This window comes from Cololabis saira, chromosome 15, assembly GCF_033807715.1.
Source record: "Cololabis saira isolate AMF1-May2022 chromosome 15, fColSai1.1, whole genome shotgun sequence".
In the NCBI taxonomy this organism is placed as follows: Eukaryota; Metazoa; Chordata; class Actinopteri; order Beloniformes; family Belonidae; genus Cololabis; species Cololabis saira.
Genome location: NC_084601.1, coordinates 22,999,929 through 23,017,560, shown reverse-complemented (window position 1 = coordinate 23,017,560; position 17,632 = coordinate 22,999,929). Strand labels below are relative to the sequence as shown.

The 17,632-nt window shown below is 41.8% G+C and overlaps 1 protein-coding gene across 4 annotated transcripts in view; it reads left to right on the top strand.

The window, feature by feature from the left end:
• The window catches only part of ago4 (argonaute RISC component 4), a 38,954-nt gene that overhangs the window by 14,829 nt on the left and 6,493 nt on the right, over window positions 1-17,632 (top strand). Inside the window, exons 6-12 of one of the 4 annotated variants that reach the window (XM_061741098.1) lie at window positions 2,353-2,487; window positions 6,040-6,127; window positions 6,209-6,356; window positions 8,037-8,156; window positions 9,092-9,253; window positions 15,110-15,243; window positions 17,265-17,449. In XM_061741098.1, coding sequence (XP_061597082.1) covers window positions 2,353-2,487; window positions 6,040-6,127; window positions 6,209-6,356; window positions 8,037-8,156; window positions 9,092-9,253; window positions 15,110-15,243; window positions 17,265-17,449 — 972 coding nt within the window. Of the gene's footprint in view, window positions 1-2,352; window positions 2,488-6,015; window positions 6,128-6,208; window positions 6,357-8,036; window positions 8,157-9,091; window positions 9,254-15,094; window positions 15,244-17,264; window positions 17,450-17,632 lie in introns of all 4 variants that reach the window. The other 3 variants (XM_061741097.1, XM_061741096.1, XM_061741095.1) reach the window with 3 other exon arrangements.

Here is a 17,632-nt window from a genome sequence, read left to right as displayed (position 1 = left end):
TGACGCAGAAATCTTCAGATATGGTCGTAGAAAATTCTCCACCAAATGGCTGTTGTTCTTCACCTGCTTTAGTGGCTGAGAGCGAATAGTCAATCTGTACGATTGTATTTTTTCTCTTAGTTGATGATTTTTATGTAACTTGGTCCTTATTTGAAAAAAGTAAACGCATCCTATAACATTCAGTTAATGTTTCATGTTTGAGCTGGGTGTAACTACAAACTTTACAATATTTTGGGTCCACTGGTTCTTCTTGAACTGGTCCAACACGACCTCACACAGTTTAAAAGATCTCAGTGTTGCTTTCCTTGACACTTCAAATGAATTTAACTTTTTTGCCTTGTATCTCTCAAACTGAACACAAATTTTGAAATATTAATCTGGAGACCATCATAATGAGAAGTTATCCTTCCATGTATGTCCTGCTGCGACACACGGGTGGAACAATATATCTGCCTGGTAGTAATATCTATAAAAGCTACTATTTATCAGCTCCAGGTCCTGTGTGTTCTTTTTTTTGTTCTCTGTCATGTTTGAGGTGAGGGAAGAAATCAAAAGGAATCTCTATTTCTGGCTACAGCGCTGCAGAAAAGAGGGTACAGTGCTAAAGAAAATAACCCACACTGCCACCTAGTGGTTGGATGTGTAATTACAAAATGGTACAATGACAACGAATGAGTATAACGGCGTATGTCATGTAGACCAGTTGTGTTTATTGTTGCAAGGTAGAATCAAATAACACTTTTAATACTTAATAATATGTGACGATAAATACGAGGAACCTGCAGGAAAACATTTACTGTTCATAGAAGGTCTGGAATGTTACCAAGGAACTTAGGCGTAAATATAAGGGCCAATCCCAATGTTCGCCCCGGCACGCCCGGCAATCACCCGAGCACAGGAGGAGAGGGGCGGCTCAGCCCCTCTCCTCTCCGGGTGGGGTCCGCGCAGTCTGCCCGGGGGATTCAACTTGGGGATTCAACCCGAGGCTCCGCCTCCCCCCACAGATACAAATTTTGATTGACAAGATGGTTCACTCCGCCCAGGTGCTAAGCCCGATGCACAGAGTGAGCCCTCTTGTCATCCAGTGTGTTTGGAGGCCGGAGACGAAGAAAACAAATATGCGTGCATATGGCCATTTATCGAGGCCGGAAACATTATCGAGTCCATTTTCATTTATTGTGCGATTAATTGATTTATTGATTATCGTCCCAGGCCTAGGCCCTTGTAATCTTCCCTAGGGATTGGGACACCACTTGCCACGTCACTGCGTGGTTTACGTTCGGGTACGTAAGCGACTGCGTAGTTACATTTGCACTTAAGTCACACCATATCAGGAAGCCGAGAGCTAAAAGCTGTTTTAATTTCCGCTGTAGCGCTGTTAATATGCCACTTTATTAAGTTTTAATATTTTTCAGGCGTAAAAGTAACCGTTAAGATCCCCAACCTGGGCTCAGTTTATCCAAATAACGCCTGTTAAGAAATTTGCTCCGATGTTTTCTGGGATGAGAAGAGCGGCCGGCTCGGGAGCAGCAGCAGCTCACGGCCGGAGTACAGACGTGATCGCCGGGTTAACCTGCGCCGTCGTCCCGGGGAGAAAGTGATCCAACGAACTGACCTGCAGCTCTGTGGCACGGCGACGCGCGCCGTACGGTGCGCGTCGCCGCGTAACCTACGCCGTAGGCTCTGCGTTGGTGTAACGCGGAACCATAAATCAGCCTTTATTCTGGCGAGATCTGGAAAAGCAACTCAACAACGAGCAAGCGAGTGATTATGTACATTCACTGAGTGAATATTATGAAAGTAAAATATATATTTCTCGCTAGAAATGTAATCAAAACACATTTTTATGCAGAAACTAACTCAAAATATTGATTTTATTCACTAAAAATGAGAAATGTCCGCCATGTTTTTTTTTGTTTGATTCAGTCTGCAAATGATGATTTAAAGCATTCTGGGAAATTTTCTCTGGCCCTCGGTCGGCGAGTCAGCATCTGAAATCCCTCACTCTGAAGGGCTACATTCATACCCCCTACCCCTCGTTATGCCCACTACCCCTATATGCAAAGAGTAATTGGGACACCACTACCCTCACAGGAACGCGCAAAATTTAGGGGTAGTGCTGAAAAGTAGGGCTAGGGGGGGGATTGGGACTGGCCCTTAGTATAGATCCTGCAGGACTTAGGCTGACGAGCTGTTATCAGTTCTCAAGAAATCAGTAGAAAGTTAAAATAGAGGGGGGGAACAAAGGATACAGATTTCCTATGTGCCAGTGTTTGCTTTTTTTAAAAAAATAAATCTGATGATTCCGATTCACTTGGTTAATCAGTTTGAATGTCTTGTTCCACCCCACAGTGTCAGCGACTGCTTTCTACCGCGCTCAGCCTGTGATCGAGTTCATGTGTGAAGTTCTCGACATTCAGAACATCAACGAACAAACCAAACCCCTGACTGACTCGCAGAGGGTCAAATTCACCAAGGAGATAAGAGGTGAGCACAAACATACAACCACAACCCGTATCATTCTGCAGTGCCAGTTCAACACAGAATGTAGGTTCAGGTCCGTAAGGACATTGAAAACTGAAGACAGAGCTGCACCTTCAGGTCCATGTTTTCCAGAGTAAAAACTTTTAACGCTCCCTTATGTCTCTGTTTGGTTTCATTAAGCAGAGCTGATTAAAATTCTGCTCGCTCATTCTACTCAATCTACTCATTTCCAGTAATCTAATTTCATAATCATACATATCAATCATACCACCTCTGGATAGATCCGACCAATCAGAAGCATGTGATGTACGCACAATCCAACCAGACCAGTGTTCAATAAAGACATCCAGAATGACTGAATGAGTAGGAACGCTGGCGAAAGACTGTTTTTGGTTTTACAGTGTTGTTAGTGATTCTGCAGCCTTCTTGGTTGTTTTGAACACGCGGACTGTCTTTTATGAATCGTTTGGTGTGTTCTGTATGGGCTGTGAGTGGGTGGGATTTGGCAAAAATGGATGGGGAGGCCAGGTTGTAAAACAATCCTCTGTGAAGAGACAAAAAGTCTGTTTTGGCCGAGAAAAAGAAAATGCACCCACTGGCCACGGTTACATGATGTTTTTTTAAATCGGAATTAATTATTCCGAATTAAATAATTCAGAATTAAACTATTTTCCTTCGAGTTTACATGGAAATAGTAATTCCAAATTAAGGTTTACATGGAAAACACGTTTGATCGGCTTTATCCAATTCCGCTTAAGGTCTGGGGGTTGGGAAGGTTCTGATTGGATAGGGGGGCGGACCGGAAGTTACGTCTACCGGAAGAAAAACAAACTTAGCCGCTTAGCAACTTTGAAAAGCTCACAATTTTAATGTTTCCTGCCATCTGTTCTTTTAATTATTTCCAGGTCCTCCAAGCTATTTATTAAATAAATTATTCTATTTGGATTTAAAATCGGAATAATCCAGCCACTTACTTCGGAATTAAGTTTAATTCGGAATGGCCATTTTCATTCGGAATTGGGTATTTGCATGGTCATTTTTGCTCATTTTAAATCGGATTTAATTTTAATTCTGAATTAAATAGGAATTAAACTTCCCATGTAAACGCACTCACTGAAGCATAGCTCTTTGAAAACAAAGACTTTCTTAAGAATTCTCAAGAACGCAAGTAGAAACTTGCAAGTACGGGTTGGGAGAACGTCCTTTGGAGGACAGTTGGAAGAGCATTGTGTTCTTTTGTTCTTGATGACGTCATATCCGAGCTAACAGACTAACGCTTATTGCACTTTCCACATAAACTCTGCAGTTTAATTGATTATACAAACAATTACCCTCAATACTAAAACCACTGAGAATGGCCCATATATTGCTCCCTGTCAAGTCTTCTAACCATTCCTTTACGTGATGCGTTTTTAATGAATTTACTTTACACTTTTGTGTGCCAGGCACGTTAAGCTGGGAGAAGAGAAAAGAAAAAAAACTCAGAAAACGTCTGAGGAAATTTTAAAATACACTCAATCGTTATAACTTTACCACAAATATAAAGTTATGACTATATTCCTGCATGAAAACCTCTTAAAACAACAATCTGTCAAACAAAAATAAAGTTATAACTTAACATTTATTCCTCTCTCTTCTTCTAATAATTTCCCTCGCCGGCTCGAAATGCATTCTGGGATAATTGGCCGTCTCAAGTCTACACCGGCCTCCGCTGGAGCCATCCTACTTCAGCTGCGGATGATGACGCTTCACAAGAGCGCAAGAACACAGGAACGCATAGTGAGAAATGGCCGAAATCAAAATTTTGATTAAGAATTACGAGTGGACTGTGCTCTGAATAACTCAGCTGGTTGAGCGGGCGCGCCATAAACGGAGGCAGCGCAGGTTCCAATCCTGGCCTGTGTTTCTTTACTGCGCGTCTCTCTCTCTCTACCCAAGTTTCCTGTCTAGCCAATTTCAAAAATAAAGGCCACAAGAGCCAACTGTCCTCCATCCTTACAGTACAGTAGTGAACTTCCATGTTCAAAATGACCCTGAAGCTCCTGATGTTGGGTGTGTCTGCAGAGACCACATAAGGAAATTCCAGCCATAACTCCAAACATTAGGAAGGAAACTGTCAGTGCGTTTACATGGGAAGTTTAATTCCTCTTTAATTCAGAATTAAAATTAAATCCGATTTAAAATGAGTAAAAATTACCATGTAAACACCTAATTCTGAATGAAAATGGCCAATCCGAATTAGACTTAATTCCGAAGTAAGTGGCTGGTTTATTCTGATTTTAAATCCAAATAGAATAATTTATTTAATAAATAGCTTGGAGGACCTGGAAATAATTAAAAGAACAGATGGCAGGAAACATTAAAATTGTGAGCTTTTCAAAGTTGTTAAGCGGCTAAGTTTGTTTTTCTTCCGGTAGACGTAACTTCTGGTCCGCCCCCCTATGCAATCAGAACCTTCCCAACCCCCAGACCTTAAGCGGAATTGGATAAAGCTGGTCAAACGTGTTTTCCATGTAAACCTCAATTTGGAATTACTATTTCCATGTAAACCATGTAAAGGAAAATAGTTTAATTCGGAATAATTAATTCCAAATTAAAAAACATGTTTTTTAAAACACCTAAAAGAGGATGAATATCTTGTTAAAGTTCTGCTATTGACAAGTAAAAAAGCAATAACAAGGTTATGGTATAAAGCAGAACCACCGACCGTGGGGCAATAGCTGAGCACTGCGGAAGAAATATTTGTAATGGAAAAAATGACATATAAACTACGATTACCAGACACAATTTCAGGAAAAATTGGAAAAATGGACAAATTATAGAGCACAGCAGGAGAACACCACCATCGCCACTGGACAATAAGGACATTGATATGAGAATAATTGCTTTGTGAACTATGTAAAACCTGACACTGGAATTGTTGACGGAATTTTCATTAAAAAAAAAAGTAAAAAAAAAAAAAGAAAAGGGAACTCCGGCCCCTGGTGATGTCATAGAGAGCTGATGGTGAAACAAACTCTCCAGAGCATAGGGTTCATAACCAGATGCCAGATTACGTCTAAAATCTAATTCATTGTACTGATGCTGTAGAAGGAGAGGGTTTTGATATTCTACGTCTAAAATGCATTCACTCTGTCTTTTCCAAGTCTGACTCAAACTTGAGCCAAATAATGTTCAATATTTGGAAATCAAAAACATTGAATCGCCTTGTTTTTTTGTTTTTAATGACATTATGCGGGTGTTTAAAAGGAAACTACAGACCTTTGGGCCCAATATCGGCTTTGATTTTTGTGGTTCAGCCTGTTTGGCCTCCCCTACTCCCCTCACTCACCCTGCTGTAATCCGATGCTTCGACTACGCAACATCCGTCTTAAGCTAGATGGAGTAAAACCTGGGTGTATTATAGTGTGAGGCACTTTATAACCTTTTAAAAGCCAGACTAAATAGTGTGGGAGCATTTAAGTAGATGAAAGATGCATTTGCAGAAGAGCAACTGAAGGCTCAAGCCATGTTTCTTGATGTTGACCACAGGTTCTCTCCGTGTGTCTTGGGCAGGTTTGAAGGTCGAGGTCACACACTGTGGTCAGATGAAGAGAAAGTACCGCGTCTGCAATGTCACTCGCCGGCCCGCCAGCCACCAAACGTGAGTACCGGTGCTCCAGTTGTCACTTTGGGGCTGCAAAGGCAGCAAGATTTGTTTGTGACCTGTTTACTTTGTTCACAGGTTCCCCTTGCAGCTGGAGAATGGGCAGGCCATGGAGTGCACCGTAGCCCAGTACTTCAAGCAGAAGTACAACCTTCAGCTCAAGTATCCACATTTACCGTGTCTGCAAGTAGGACAGGAGCAGAAGCACACGTACCTTCCCCTGGAGGTGAGACTTTATCCTCTTCCCAACACCAGTTCATCCTAGCACTCCGCCCAATCCAGGCTAATCTGAAAAAGAGGAATTACTGGGACGATCAGACCTGAACACGGTTGTCACGAGCTAGCTTAGCTCAACTTAGTCTTGCCAACCTATGCCGCTAATATTGGATTCATTTTGATCAAAGCTGTCAATTTATCTGATTTCTAACGTTGCCGACATCTGAAAAGAATAATGTCGGAGTTAATACAAGGACTGTTGGAACTCTGAGCAGTACCATCGACAACTCAACGCTATCTGACCGCAGCGTGGAACTCTCCTGGGGCTTCGCTCCTGAGCCACGGCTGCTGAGTCGAACTGTTCAGCAAAGACTGCAGCTTTGTAGCTCCTGAGGTTTGACCAAAGCCTGGTCCGAGCTAAGGTAGTCGGTCTGAAAAGAGAGCCTAACTGAAGGGTGACTGCAATCTGGAGCTAAAATATAAATATTAAATATGATTCATATTAAAATATGAAACATTGTGCTCTGTTAGATCTCTCTTCCGCCCGCAGTCAAGACGTTGCTCAGCATCAAGTAGTTAAATTGGTGACAGCTGGGTGGTAACCATGGCAAGCTGTCACTCAAAAGACCAGGCCTCTTATTGTATATACATTTGTGACTGTATATAACTTTGACTGGTGTGATGCATATTCAGATTTAATTAAGAAGTACTTTTTTTTATCCCCTCAGGGAAATTAATTTTTACTTTATTCAACACTGAAGTCTCTACAAAGTTTTAAAGCTGTGGGCAGGAAGGATCTCCTGTTGCGTTTTGTATTTTAGCAGATCTGACTGAAGGCTCTGTTGATGAATCACTGCGTTGTGAAGAGGACGGTCAGAGTTGCCTATGATCTTCATTTTATGACTCATCCTCCTTTGCAGTCATCTCCAGAACAGAACCAGCCTTCTTTATCAGTTGGTTCAGTTTCTTTACTTCACTGGTTCTGATGCTGCTCCCCAACAGATGACTGCAGATGTGATTGAAATCTCAACAACAGACTTATAGAATATATTTAACATCTATCTGAAAACGCTGAAGGACCTAAGCTTCCTTAAGAAGTAAAGTCAGCTCTGTTTCTTATAAACAGCATCAGTGTTGTATCTCTGGCCCAGTTTGTTGTCCAGATGAACATGGAGGTATTTATACTCCTCCACCACCTCCACTACTTCTCCCTTGATGGAAAAACTATCCGACTAAATCCTGGCTCTCCTAAAATCCACAATCATCTCCTTTGTCTTGTTCACATTAAAGATGAGGTGATTGTTCCTAAATGACACAAAACTGTCCACCAGTTCTCTGGGAGATGGATTTGTGAATTTCCTTTTGATTCTCTTGGTTACAGTGATAACGATACAGATGAGAGGCAAATATTGTCTCCTGATCACTCACCCAGCAGATGGAGGTGATTCCATCCATCCATTCACTTCTGCTTACCTGAGTGCAGGTTCTGCACACCTCCTCTAGTTTTGTCCCAGGAGAAGAAAACTATCTCTATAAAGAGGGATGTTTGGACAGGAGATCAGTCTATGTACATATGTTTTAAGATTTGATTTCTTGTGGTTTTCATTAGTTTTCTCTACTCTGTGTGAAGACCACAACAAAGGGAACTTCCTGTGACTTTTCACCTCACCCCATTTTTCCGTTTCTGCAGGTCTGCAACATAGTAGCCGGCCAGCGCTGCATCAAGAAACTGACAGACAACCAGACATCCACCATGATTAAAGCTACAGCTCGCTCCGCCCCCGACAGACAGGAAGAGATCAGCAGACTGGTGAGGCCCCCGTCGTACAATAAATTACAGTAATCCCTGGCCATAACGCGGTTCACCTTTCACGTCTCGCTGCTTCACGGATTTGCATCGTGCATCGTCTTCTGCATTCTGATTGGCTAAACAGTCTCGGCGCTTCTTCACTTCCTGTGTCAATAACGTTGGTCGCTTAGCAACAGTGCTGAGAACGGCCATTGAGCTTCAGCGAGCAGCTCAAGAACGGGACCCTTTGATGAATCGTTCATTACAGTTCTCAGATATAATCCATATTTTGTACATGTAAAAAGACAACAATTAAAAGAGAAAATAAGAAAACAAAACAAAAAAATACAAAGAATTTCATCCTTTAACACTTAATATCTTAATTTACATGTGCAAAAAGGAGTAGGAAGAAGTGTAACTTATTTAATCCTACCTCCATTCACTAATCAGTTATTAACAAGTATTTATTATAACTAACTATACTATAAATATACTCACACACTATACATACATACACATAGTTGAATATTTCTATATATTTGTACACACATGCCCATATAAATATTTACATAAATGTACTTATTTACACCATACTATCTATATATATATATATATATATATATATATATATATATATATATATATATATATATATATATATATATATATATATATATATATATATATATATATATATATATATATATATATATATATATAAATCGGGGCTGATATCTGCAATTTGAAGCCTTGTATAATAATTGTAAAAGAATAAATAAATAAAAAGGTTGCTACTTTGAGGATTTCACTTATCACGGGTTCTTTTTGGAACGTAACCCTCGCGAAAAACCAGGGATTACTATACACCGAAACCCGTCATGCTTTTCTCCCAGAACTTTTTCCACACGTACTTGTTGAAGGAAATCCTGCTGAAACCTTCTTCCTCCCTCCTCCAGGTCAAAAGCAACAGCATGGTCGGGGGGCCGGACCCCTACCTGAAGGAGTTTGGCATTGTGGTCCACAATGACATGACCGAGGTGACGGGCCGTGTCCTCCCAGCGCCCATGCTGCAGTATGGGGGCCGGGTGAGCACCGACACAGGGAGGGACTGTGGAAGGGTGAGTAACGGGCAGGGCTGACCGGGGGGGAGGGCGTATGTGGGAGGGGGGAGCTCCAGGTCTGCACAGGTCATTGATGTGAAAATGAAACACTCAAAAAGAAGAGTGTGAGTGTTTGATCAGAAATCCACAGAGAAAAAATAATGTATAATTTGAGTTTAAGAACAAGTTTGTGTAAAACCTGGATCTCTCCCCGTGACCTGGTGCATCTCAGCAGTCCGGCATCTCCCCTCTCAGCTCACAGACCGCCTGGAGGTGTTTTTAGATGATGATGGAGAATCAGCACCTGTTTTTCCTCCTTTGTAGACTCTTAATATCTCGCCTTTGAGTTGGTAGGTGTTCATAGATTGGATCCTGCTAATATCTCTGGCTGTTGTTTCTCTCATCAGCTGTTTCTTTATTTTATGAAATAATAAAGAAACACTCCCCTGGTGGGCTGCACTCAGGTTAGGTGATCAACAGACCCCTCCCATGACCACCACCCCGTGTTGGTTCTGTTTACATCAGACCTGACCCTCTGTTAAGACTGGCCTCAGAGGAGGGTTATTCGGTGAATGTAAAAAGGATCCGAGCGTTAAAACGCTGAGTATCCGCCAGTGTAACGGGCTTGTGACTAGCCGTTTTGAACCTGCAGTTCAGCGACCCACCATCTTTAATACCTGAAGTTCAGGGTGATCGGTGGCTTTGAATCATGGTCTTACTTCATAATTTATGATTACAGATTTTTTTTTTTGGTTTGTTTGCTTTTTTTAGGCAAGGTAAGGCAAGTTTATTTGTATAACACAATTCAACACCAGGTAATTCAAAGTGCTTTACATCAACATTAAAACCGACAAGACACAATTAAACAGTAAAAAACGAATTAAATGATAAGAAAAGAGGTAAAATAATAAAAAGCACAAGTTGTTAAAAAGTAAGGGCAGTAGAGTACAGCAGATACACATCTCATTCTAACAATGGCAAGAATTACGTTTCCATACGGTCAAAACGTACAAAGACCGGGTCAAATACAGTATTACAAAAGTAACTATTCGTACAGTGAATTAAACCAATTTGACAATTCTATGCCACAATGCCTGATTCTTAATTATTATTATTATTATTTCACACAACTGACGAGAATTACGTTCCTATACGGTCAAAACGTACAAAGACTGGGTCAAATACAGTATTATCCCAAGGAACTCAAAAGTTTAAGCCCAAATTTTGTATTTGGTATTATTTATTGTTATTTATTAGATAATTTGGATCTGAGGTCTTATAGAGATCTGGAGACTCTTCTGAAGTACAAAATGATCATCTCCTGTCATCAGTGATGCAGAACTGTATCAGAACGGGTCAAATGTGACGTCACCCACAGATTTCATCGAGAGTGAAACCATAGACCTTTCAGCTCTGGCAGAACTCACTTATTGACATCATCGGCTTGTAGTCAATTTCGCCAACTTTGAATGGTAGTGAAATGAACCGAGGTGGATTGTCACGTCACCTGAGGAACCAGCTGCCACTAGAGGTAGAAGGTGAAGATCTGAAGGAAGTCCAGCTTGTCCTGGTTTGCAGCCTTTAAATGGGAATGAAGGTTGCAGCTTCAGGCTGCTTTGCAAAGCTTAATCCCAGAAACTCCTAGACCAATTTAGACCTCGCAATCAAAAGACCACACATACATTTGATGCTTTATATCATTTTACCTGATAAGGTACATAAAAACGTCCCCTTTACACTTGTCACGGATGTGAAATCTGACTGGAGGCCAAAATTGTTCTTTGTATCACACTGTGAATGTATATTTCTGCTGTAAGGTTGGATGTTTTTACATGGAGGTCAGTGGAGATTAGCTCACTGTTGGATACAGACCCTGGTGGTCAGCTATTCCACTTGGAACAAAAAGCTGGAAAAATAAATTTTGCACATTAGTTGCCAAGTGTCTGAAAGCTATCTTGCTTTAAAAACATGGAGCTGGGTCTCTGGTTCTGTTTGTGGAAGAAATGAGACGAGGAACTGCTGAGATGCACACTCTGACTTTCGAATCAGTCATTCACGGATCTGCAGTCAAGCCATAATCACACACGAGAGAAGTTTCATGAGAGAAGTTTCAAGTAAGAACTTCCTTCTAAAGACCTTCATGTGGTCAGAGATCAGAATCAGTTTGGGTTATATCTGCCTGGTTTCCAGGTTTCAGAGGCTGACTTGAGATTCAGACTGAATTGAAAGGATGGATGTGTTTGTAACAGGAGACGATGAGACTCTGTCCCGCATGGCTGACATCATTAGGATTGACTCTCTTAGAGGTTTTGGGGGAAATATGACTTGCCTCCGATCTGATAATCAATAAAACTTGAGCCTGTTCCGAGGCAGTGCTCGATGGTTCTGTTCCCTGAGGGAGAAATTGATTTCCATCAACTTCTCTGCTTCATTTTAATGTTCCTCACTGCAAGTGCAGATTTTTGCATTAAGCCACTATATGTTGCGATACCGCTTCTGACCACACGGGGCACAAAAGAGCCAAGTGCTTCTGAAGTCTTGCAACACACTTGTCCCACCAGTGTTCCGCTTTGTCGTCTTGTGCACGGACTTAGTTGCTATTGCCGACTAGCCGACACTCTGCTAACTGACTTCAGACTGGGGCCCAATCAGAGTTTGGCCTGGGAAAAGGTAGCTAGTTGACTGTATTCTCTGACACATAAAAACCATGCTCTGTTAGTCTGTAATTGTTTTTTATTTTATTTTTTAATTTATTTCAAAACAGGGACAGTGCACAATGAGACATTAATCTTGTACAAGAGAATATGCATTGTGCAAGGTTGTAGCAGCTTGCTATTTTCCACCTGTAGTCCCTGGGCAGGTTGATGGAATAGTACATAAAAATGAGTATAGAAAAAGAAAAAATAAGTAAAAGAACAGAACAAAAAAAGGGGCAATAGATAAATAGAAACATGGAAGCAGATTCAACAGAGCATGGGATCTGTCAGATGTTGACACCTAAGATTTAACGCTAGGCAGCCCCCCCCAACACACACACATACACACAACACACTTCATAAATGATGGCTAGCTGTTTGACATCATAGACGTGAAGAGTAAAACTGTCACTGATAAAACCACATCCCTAACTGATATCGGTGACAGCCACCCCTCAAACGAATGAGCTGTTGAGTATCTGTTCCGCAGGGACCCAAACTCGGACATCTGTAGGACAGTAAGCGGTTTGATACCATCACAAAAAAATCCCATCTGCAATTATTCACACATTTCACCACACAAGTCTGATCCAGAGCCTAGTTCTCAGTAGAGGAACTGCATGCATCACCACCGTGACAGTTTCAGGAGTCAGTTGTAGGTGTGTGGTTTTGCACAAGGAGCTGACGTCTCCTGAGATGTGCTGCCCCCTGTGGTCAGAAGTGGTGTTGCCACAGAATGGCTTGAAAGAAAACCTGCTTTCAGCTCTTGCGGCTGGCTTCCTGAACTTGAAGGGTTAACACTAATTCTGTGTCCCAGCCAGAGCATGTGAGCGGAGTGGAGCGGCGAGAATTTCCGCTCCTCGCTCACAAAGGTTGTTACCGCTCCGCTCCGCCCTCAAAGTCGCAAAATGCCGCTCCAGCCATAACCGCTCCGCGCTCCAGTAACACTGCAACCCGCTCCGCTCCGCGCAGCGCTCCACGCTCCGCTCCAAAAATGTTTGCATGCATATAAAATGCACATGTTTACCTGAAGCCTTAGATCTAACCAGAGGTGGATGAGAGAGAGAGAGAGAGAGAGAGACTCAGCAAAGTTACGTTCCTTGCAGCCAGTCACGGAGCCGAGAGGAACAATTACGCAGAGCCGACATAGTTTTAAAGTCCAAAAAATAGATATTTACTGACAAGAAAAAATAAGAAAATAATTTCACCTAATGGAATTATCTGGTTTAATAGACTTTTGTTTATTAACCTTTCCCGAAACAATGTTTCATTCACTGTGTGTTCGAGTGTGTGTGTGTGAGACGTGTGGGTGCAGCGGAGGAGAGAGAGGAGATGCAGGTGTGCGGGTGTGGAAGACCGGTACACGTGTTCAGTTACTTTTCAGTGTGTCCTCCGTTAGTTTCAGTCGTCGGCCCTCACGCGTTTTGTTTGCTCTTATTAGATGTTTGTAATAAATGTGCGAGGTTGCACGGACAGCATTTTTCCTCCGTCCTTTTTTCCCTTCACTTTCCCCGGACTTAACGCCGGCTACGAGCCAGAGACCGAATTAAAATACCAGCTCTCCCAACTACGGTTCAGAGATAGGACTGGAAAAGAAGAAAGGTAACAGGTAGTTTGTGGAGAGGTGGGATATGTTTGGACACGCATCGGGGCCGTGATATGGGGTAACGGAGCGAAACTGGAGCGGGATGACGCCCCGCTCCAGCCAATCATCCTAGAAAAAAAAATCCCGCTCTGCGCTCCTTTCAAAATTCGCCGCTCCGCTCCGCCGCTCGCTCACGCTCCGCTCCGCTCACATGCTCTGGTCCCAGCAGGCAAGGGGCCAAATATGAGTCTAATCGGCTTCTGGTGAAATGCCCTTAAATGTGGACTGAAAGCTTTTCCCATCTCCGTGTTGAGCTGATATGAATGAAACGCAGCTTTGGCCTGGTTTTCCTGCTGCTGCTGGTTTTCCTGCTGCTGCATCAGTTTTATCAGGAAAACGCACAAATCCTCCACATCCGACTGTAGGGCTGGGGATCGATTCAAATGTCAAGAATCGATTCCGATTCTTAAGATTCAGAATCGATTATCACGCTTTGATTCGATCCGATTTGATTCCGATATTGATTTGGGTTAGTGTTAATGAAACTGAGAAATTACTGTAGTTATGCAACATATTAATACTAGTATTATATTGAGATTCAACAGCAAGTATTGGCAGCTAATGATGCTGTAAGGACCAATCACCTCCCAGAATGCTGATATAACTGCTTTCAGAAACATCAAACCAAACAGATCCAGGGCAGCAAACAGAGGCGTATGAAATCGCTTTTATTTTTTCCCACATTCCATTTGAATTTTTTACATTTTCGGTCTATTTCAGTTTTTAACTTTTGAGAATTTGGTTTTTAGCATTTTATGCAAATGTAACCCCAAGACTGTATATAAAGCAAAGACAATTTATGCAATTATAACTGAAAACTTTAATGTTTTCATACCTTTTTAAACATATTTAAAGGCTAAAACATGGCAGTAGTTATGCTTGTGTCCAACAAAACATTCCTTTTTTGGGCATAAACAAAAAAATACCAAAAGTTGTAATGATGAAAAAAAAAAAAAATTTAAATCCATCTTTAGACATACGAATCGCTTTTTAGGAATTAATATGAGAATCGATTTAGAATCGGAAAATCGATATATATTTTTTTTCAACACAGGACTATCCGACTGTGTGTGCCGCATGTGAGGTGGGAAAAGTTTCCGGTAACGTCCTCTGGGTTTTCATGTTCATGTCAGGATCCTGTAATATTTCTGTTGAACCCGTCGCTGATCCTGAGGAAGCTCAGGAAGCGATGCAATAGCTCTTCCTCCCCAGTCATTCAGTGTGGTCACTTGTTTCAAAGAATAAAGCCCTTAATTGTCTTTTGGCAGATCTGGTTATGTTAATTGAAAGCCGCTGCCGTTTTGATTCCGGCTCACGGCCGGACTCTTGAGCCGGAGCGCTCGCCAAATGTCTGAAAGAGACCGAAGAGCAGGCTGAGAAAAGCAGAACCCAAAACCAAGCTTTCCTCCTGAAACAAGGGGCCAGTGCCTCACTGAAGCGGGATGTTTTCATGAAAATGAACTTGTGTAGTAACGTATGTAACGACTCGTCCCACTGGGGGGTTGACTAAGAGCGCAGGAACTCTCTCCGCAGAACAAAACGGTGGCCACGCCCAACCAAGGCGTGTGGGACATGCGAGGGAAGCAGTTCTACGCCGGCATCGAGATCAAGGTGTGGGCCGTGGCCTGCTTCGCCCCGCAGAAACAGTGTCGAGAAGACCTGCTCAAGTGAGTGTTTAGATTCTTACCAGAGGAGCTTCTTGTATTTTACATGAAAGATGAGTATTTGGATGGATAACCTTTAACACGCAATCTGAACCAGGACCTAATGACACCAGGTCAGTGGGTGTCATTAGTGCACAGTCATGGAAAAATAAGGAATCAGTCTTTTCGTGACTCACAATTTAGAGACTGTTAAAATTGGGAAGTGAAGATAGAAGAACCACAAAAAAATAAACCCACTGATTAAAATTATGATGAATGCATCCGGCCTCGTGGTCTGTAGGCTTTAACCATCATCTGTACCCGCTTAGCCCTGTTCTCAGGGATCTGCTGGACTCTGTCCAGCTCTCCTCAGGAGTTGACGTAGACGGATCCATTACTGGACAACATGTACGCAAACAACCACACACTCTCCTACGAACAGTTTAGAATCAACAATTAACCCGACACGTGCGAGGAAGCCAGAGTTCCTGGAGAGAACCCGCTCGAGCACGAGGAGAACTTTGAACCAGATCCTGCTGGAGTCAAACCAGCAACCTTCCTGCTGTGATGCACCCTGCTGATCTCTCTGAAGCAAGACCACACCTGGAATCAGATTAAGAAGATAAAACCTTTGCTTGATTAAAGCCCAATTATAAATATACAATATAAAACAAGACAGATTACTTGATTAAAAACAACCAATTTGTTTCTTTTATTAGAATAATTCAGGGTTTCCGCGGGGTTTTAAAAAGTATTAAAAAGTGATAAATGAAAATTGCCAAATTTAAGGCCATTAAAAGTGTTAAATTCACTGTCAGAGGTATTATTTTTTTTAAAATTGGTATTATTTTTTACCTTTTACATTTTAAGCAGTCTATTTTATTGTCATTCACAAAGTGAAATAAATGTGAAACATCTGGTCAACATCAATGAGTCTATAAATCTGTTCTGTATAGTGTTCTATAGGTCAAAATCTGTATTAATGTTAAAAGGTCCGTGATTAACACTTAATGTTGTGACAGTTTAAAAAAAAAAATGAAAAAGGTATTAAATTTAACATAAGGATTGCTGTATAAACCCTGTAATTGACATTTATTTACATATTATGCAAACTAGTAAACTGTTTGTTAAATTTTCCAATAAAAATAAATACAATTATTTTAAACTTAACATTTCCTGAAACATTAAGTAGGCTACTAAGTATCAAAAATAAAAAATATTCTTAAACACTGCTTTTAAATTGTGCAACTTCACATTCAGAATCAAGACGTTTAAACAGCAATGCTTGGCTGTGGACCGGGACTCTGAACCAGAGTCTTCCATGTGGGCCAGGACCTTCATTTATATTTTAAAATAATCCCACAGCTTTGGCATTTTCTGTCTCTTCCTCTTATTACTTTCTCTTAGCTGCGTTTTCTCCTTGTTGCTGTCACTGGCGTCTGTGCAGCTAAACTGTTCACACGTTCCGAAAAGTGTGACGGCGTCGTCTTCCGCTTTATAGGGGACACATGCGTGTTAGCAGCACGTTGTCACATTAAAAAGAATCGTGAATTTATATTTTTATATTTAAACGAGGCTTCGAGGCAGAGGAAATTCCTCCATTTTTGTGTAATCGAGTTACTCAAGGAATCATTACAGCCCTACAGCGAACCTCCACAAGCCCACCGCTGCTGTTGGCTGGTCTTGGTCACCAGTTCCCGGTCATGGGTCGTCTTGTTCCTGGGTCAGACATCCCAGCTCCCCTAAAGAGCGACCTGGACCTGGTTCAGATGCTCCTTGCAGCATCAAGGAGAACCAGAACCTGGTACCGACCTGAAGCAGGAGAACTGGTTCACCGTTCTTCTCCTGTGGTGTGTTTGGAGGAAGGTGTTGATGAAGACGTGGCAAACAAGAAGACTCTTGTTTGTGATAAAAGGCTCGATGACTGATGTACATGAACCTCAGACGAGAACATCAGCTCATGTTTATTTCAGTGTTTTACCCGCGTACATGTATGATATGAACATGGGTCGTGTTGTAACAGATTATTTTCTGGTTTCCATCAGGAGCTTCACGGATCAGCTGCGGAAGATCTCGAAGGACGCTGGGATGCCCATCCAGGGTCAGCCGTGTTTCTGTAAATACGCCCAAGGAGCCGACAGCGTGGAGCCCATGTTCAAACACCTGAAGATGTCGTACGTGGGTCTGCAGCTGATCGTGGTCATCCTGCCCGGAAAAACGCCGGTCTACGGTAGGAAACCTGAATCCAGACATGGTATTCCCTAAGGCTGGGGATCGATTCAAATCTCAAGATTCGATTACAATTATTAAGATTCAGAATCGATTATCAAGATTCGATTCCAATATCGATTTGGGTTTGTTATTAAAACTGTTTTTTGAGCTGCTGCATTAATTATATGACTGTGTAGTTCTG